This window comes from Perkinsus marinus (genome assembly GCF_000006405.1).
Source record: "Perkinsus marinus ATCC 50983 genomic scaffold scf_1104296959400, whole genome shotgun sequence".
In the NCBI taxonomy this organism is placed as follows: Eukaryota; Perkinsozoa; order Perkinsida; family Perkinsidae; genus Perkinsus; species Perkinsus marinus.
The window spans coordinates 3,313-8,735 of NW_003206415.1; the positions used below are offsets into that span (position 1 = coordinate 3,313).

General features: G+C 45.5%; 2 protein-coding genes across 2 annotated transcripts; one reads left to right on the forward strand and one right to left on the reverse strand.

Annotated features, from left to right (window-relative positions):
• Positions 1–3,103: 3,103 nt before the first annotated feature.
• Positions 3,104–3,924, reverse strand: Pmar_PMAR026959 (Phosphoserine phosphatase, putative). Its single transcript, XM_002773085.1, has 3 exons — positions 3,699–3,924; positions 3,447–3,653; positions 3,104–3,401 (listed from the first exon to the last, which is right to left on the reverse strand). Exons 1-3 carry the CDS (start codon positions 3,891–3,893, stop codon positions 3,162–3,164), a joined length of 642 nt encoding a protein of 213 aa, XP_002773131.1. The 5' UTR covers positions 3,894–3,924; the 3' UTR covers positions 3,104–3,161.
• A 340-nt stretch (positions 3,925–4,264) lies between these two features.
• Pmar_PMAR026960 (hypothetical protein) lies at positions 4,265–4,663 on the forward strand (the record flags this gene model as incomplete). The annotated part of the gene is made up of 1 exon (XM_002773086.1): positions 4,265–4,663. One exon carries the CDS (start codon positions 4,265–4,267, stop codon positions 4,661–4,663), a length of 399 nt encoding a protein of 132 aa, XP_002773132.1.
• Positions 4,664–5,423: the final 760 nt, after the last annotated feature.

Consider the following 5,423-nt stretch of genomic DNA (forward strand, 5'->3'; position numbering starts at 1 on the left):
ACCCCAATTTTTTGTAAGAACTATGGTGGAGTGGGTCGAGGTCCGTGCGACAGTCTGTCGCCGACAGATCGGAAGGTCGAGTGCTCTACACTCGGAGCCTCCGAGTCGGAGGGTATTCAATTACTCGAATCCATCGAAAACATTCTAAAATACTCTGACTCGGCCGCCTTGGACGATCTCAAATCGATGTCATCGATCAATAGGACCAGCGCAAATCAATAGTATGGTGGATTTAGAAGCAGTATTCAATATGATTGACTTGTCGGGCTTCAAGACCTCATGATTAACCCTATGGGTGGTGTCACAGTCTATAGGTTCTGTAGCACTGATTATTACGCTGACCCTTTAGCTAACCTTAGGGGTAGTATGATAGATTTGATAGCAGTAATGCTTAATGACTAGATTTAAGCAACGCTGTTGCAAGGTAAGGGACTGATATGGAGGTTTCAGTGTTTTCTGTAAACTGTTTGCCTAGTTAGATACAACAGTGACAAGATGACAGCAATGATGAGTTTCTTTGATCGTTTCCGAATGAATTGTTTGTTGTGTTGCGTAGTGAGTGAAGTTATGAAGTTCACGACGTGAAAGGAGATAGAAAGTGCGGTAACTTCACGAGCCGTATTCTCTAACCGTCGTGCCATGAGCTCATGCTTCTGCTCGAGCCCTAAGCCTGCATTATAATGAGAGAGAATCTCATGATATACGCACTAGTAGACAAACCTCCGCAGAACACATGTACGCGTAACAGTTTGATGGCTTGCTAAATAATTGTGACTCACAATTTGTGAGTCAATATGAGCGGGCAACGTATGAGCATACGTAGTTGAATTTTCGACGAAGAAGTGCCTCCCCTTATCCTTGACCCCGAGACGACTGCTCAAGAGCCGACTCGGTCACGCTGCTCGTCTAACTAACCTAGCAACCTGCTTGTAAAGTATACCAGGTAAGACTCTTACCGTAAGAGAAGTGTCCGGGAAGAGCAAGCCGAGAAGCAGAGTGAAACTGACAAGCCTCAGCAGTCCTTTGCAGCATGCAGGTTTCAAGGGCCGAAGTTGGCACTATCAGTGTGAGTAACAGATTTGAGCACCTCAATTGGCGATATCTGTAATACATACCGTATTCGAACGCCTCAGCATATATCTAGCGGCATATCGCCAACTCTCGCTGAAATCTGCATTTCACTGGTATTACGCCAAAGATTAGGCAAAATACGTCCTAGTCTTGGCCAAACGTGCGAGTTTCATCAAATTTTTGGCGATTCCCCGGCCTAGCGCAGATTCCAGCGACCCAAGGTTGGCGCAACCTGGATCCAAGCGCAGAATAGATCACTTCGGCGAGCGGACTTGGCAGCCAATTCCGTGCAGATTTCAGCGGATGCGCTGAATTCTGCACGGCGAGCCGACCAGCTTGGCGAAATCCCGTAAAACCCTGGTCGTATCACGCATATCGCCAAGTTGTTTAAATTTCCTAGATACAAGGAATCACCAAAGTTGGCGATTTGGCGAAACCTGGTGCTCCGGAATTTTCTTACACTCTCCTTAGAAAAATGATATAGATCGGAGCCTACGAATCTCATACTATGGATTTGAACTCTTTAACTCTTTTTTTATGAACTCTTTAATCTTCGCACTGTAGTACAGCCAATAATACGTACCAGCGTTCCGCCCGTCTCTTTGCGGGCTCTGTTTATTTGTTTGATTGGTTAAGGTTGATGAACGTTTCACTTGTGACTCGTATAATCTACCATGTCAAACGTGTATAATTCTGTTTCCACAAAAAAAACTATGGATGTGAGACGCGTTCCTCACGTGTTGAGTCCCATATCCATCAACCCTCCTGACTGGCTTAACACGCTGGAACGGCAGCAATTAGATCTGGCGTGATAACAGGTGCCTCCGTAGAGCACGGCGATGGAAAAATTCAATAACGTATTGCTCGTTATCAAGGGCCGTCTAGAGCGGGAGAAAATCGGCCATGTTTCCCAGGGTGGGGAAATATGCACAATGTCAACCACATGTGTGGTGATAACAATATGAAAATTCTGGGGAAATTTTGGAGAATTCTCGTTAGTTTCTGTACACTAGTCGTATAGTCTCCCAATTTGTATACAAACTCCTACGATAAGTAAGGTTAGCTGAGGAAAGCGAACATTTTTTCTCCATGTCTTGCGACCGATACAAGTCCAGCACTTAGTCGTAGTAGATGCTTACTTCAACTAGAGGCCCACTGGAGGCAGAGTTGACGTTCACTCGAAGTCGTGAAGGCCTGCTGAGATTGGTATATGATAATAGATATTCATTTATGTGATGTTTTCTATTATTAAGTTTTTTTGTTGTGGAATTTTCATTAGAGAATGCAAACACACTTTCAAGCGAATTTCGGGGCCACTGAATTCCCGAACTCACGAGAAAAGCTCTGATTTCTAGACGTACTATAATGCAACATTTTCAACCCCAATCGAGAAGAGCTGACGGAGTTCATAATAGGGGGAAGGCAGAAGTACCTTAGAAAGTGTCCAAGGGCGAGCGAGACTTTGTCCTCGGATCTTACCCTGTATGTAGCCTTACGATTTACCTTTTAATTATAGGAGAGTAACCACAACGACGAAGAATTTTCGGGCGCGCGCTAAGTCGAAAAAGGATGATGCTAAGATTGTGATGTGGCCTGGGCTCTAATGTCCATGGATTCATATGTGATAAGCATTGGTCCAGCGTAATGATCAATGAGTCATTATTAATCTGTGTGTGTATTGTCAAATTTCACAGTAACTTGTTCGAAGCCCGTAAAAAGATTTTCGAAACGGCTGGGGTTGTACGAAGATCGAAAAGTACGCGATGCAAGGTGTTACGTGACTTTGGAAAAGTTAGAAAGGCTGATACGAGACCGACCCTACCCACCATTCACAGAGAGGAGGAAACTCCGGTCGAACATTACTGGAGTATTTTGAAAAAGCAATACATCACAAAACTACCCCAGAAGAGTGTTACGATTCTCCTCAGGAAATTGTATAAGGCACGAAAGCAATCTGATGACGGTGACAGCTCTTTCACAAACACTCATACTTTTTACCCAACTGAGTTGCAAAACAACATTATTCTCAGCATAGAAATAGAAAACCGAAAAAGTTATCATGAGTCGAGCATTGAGCTCTGATAATAACATCACTGACCATTGGTGACAGGCTTAGGTAGATTCATTATCTCAGCTAATAGTTCACGGAGTGCCGCATGATCCCAGACCACTGGGAACTCGGGAAAATCTTCCAGAACCTTCTGACCAGGTCGGAAGAGAATGCCCTTATCGGCCGCTTTCAGCATAGAAATATCATTATAGCTGTCCCCTATAGCAACGGTTTTGAAATTCAAACCTTTGAGGGCTTCCACCGACTTGCGTTTTTGGTCCTGAAAATGACTATGTGGTGAGCATAGAATTAACAATAAACCAACCTTGAGACGAAGCACATGCTTTTCGATGTACCCATCAGAATCAACAGCAACAGCGTGGCAGAAAACAGTGCATTGACCGAGTTTGTTGAAGAGAGGTTGGGCGTAGTTCTGGAAGGTATCGGTGAGGATAATGATCCGTGGGCAGTAGGGGTATAGCCAGGAGATGGTCTCGACAGCGCCCTCGAGGGGCTCCATGGTCTCGACTACCTACGGCAAGGAAGGACACTGCATAGTAGAAGGGCGATTTCATACCTGTTTCATATCGTCTAATTTCACACCGTTTTCTCTGAGTATTTTGATGCGGTGCATCATCAACTTATCGTAATCGGGCTCGTCCTTGGTGGTCAACTTCAACCCCTCGAGACCGGTCTTCTTCTGGAGCTCTAACCAGGCCTCGCCGACCAGCACGCCCTCGCAGTCGAAACAAACACACCACATGTCAGCCATAGCAAAACACGTATAGAGAGAGTGCAAAACTGCGAGAAGCACGGGGGGAAAACAATTGGTAAAAGACTCTTCTAAGAACTTTCATCAGCCAAGAAAAGCTGCGATCTCTCGAACAGTTCACTTGTCCAATACTGCATCACTTACAGTTCTGTTCGCGACGACCGAGAATAGAATCGATGAGGAAATGCAAGATTTACAAGTGTAGCAAGATTCGTGGCAACCAATACGAAATTGTGACGTCATGGTGGAACATATCTGGGGCGATGTATGAATCTCTTGGATATCAAGGAGTTTCGTGAGTTGAAACCGCATAAAACGCGTAGTTAAGTCACTAACGTTAGAGTAATGCTGTTTACCCTTCAGGTTTTCCGATGGGCTTCCTTTCCCTCGCTCATCTCCTCACTATCTCCACAACATTACCCTTTACTCTGGCCCAGCTCGGCTTCCTATCTCCTCGCGACAGGCAGGCTTCGGTCGTTGCAGGTGATCACTATGATGGTTTTGAGGACCCCTCCGGTACTGCTATTTTTACCATCATTGGTATCGTCACCGTCGGCATCTGCCTGATGATATTATTCTGTTGTATGATGAGTTACTGCTGCGAAATTCTGGAGTGCATCTGTTTGTATGAGCTCCTCACCAATTGCCTTCCCGAGGAGCTCTTGGAGGTGGCCTGTATCGCCTGTTGCGTCAACTGTTTGGTATCGCAGAGGACGAGGGAGACAAGATACGTCACAACGACCACTACTACCACCTACACGTACCTGTGAAGTGGTGGAGGTGTGGTATGGCTCTTCCTTCTTATGGGGGGGGGGGGTAGTTTTTTCTTCACCTTTACTCTCGGCAGAACGACAAGCGTTTCTCATCGACAGTTTGGTATCGGGTTGCGGGATGAGTTGCCGAGATTGTTCTTGTTACTTATTCTCTGGCTCGTTAGTTGTTCCCGAGGTAGGTTGGAGGCTCGCTTGAGCTATACGCGATGTAGGTAGTCAGCTGACCGGTCTAAAGAGAGTACCTTTCGTGGGCGTAGGAAGTACTTTTTTCGCTACCATACAGCGTATGCTTTTTTCTGGCGTCTTCAACTTTACGCCTAGGGCGTACATTTATACGCCTTTCGACAGCCCTGGACAGTTATAGGGCTGTTACACTCGTCTAGGGTTGGGGATGGTGGGAAAGAATTGCAGTCGTGTTGGTTGCATAAAGTTTTTCTCTTGTCACCATTGTCACATCGGATCATAAACGACCGATTTATATGTGTTGTAGCAGGAGGTTTCAGACGGCTCTTTCGAGGCGTTGTGTTATGAAGATGTGGTGGAAGTGTGGTATTAAATTATTCTCCAGATTAGATCAACTTCTTACCTATGGCGACCGATTCACCAACTTGGCCGGGCAAAGTGCATAAGGAGCATCATAAGGAGGTTACTTCAACTCAGTTGTTGATCAAAGAGATGCTAAAGGGGAACGGTAAGGGAAGTGTGAGAGAATATGCACATGGTCAGCTACATGTGTTGGTGACAATATGTGAAAATT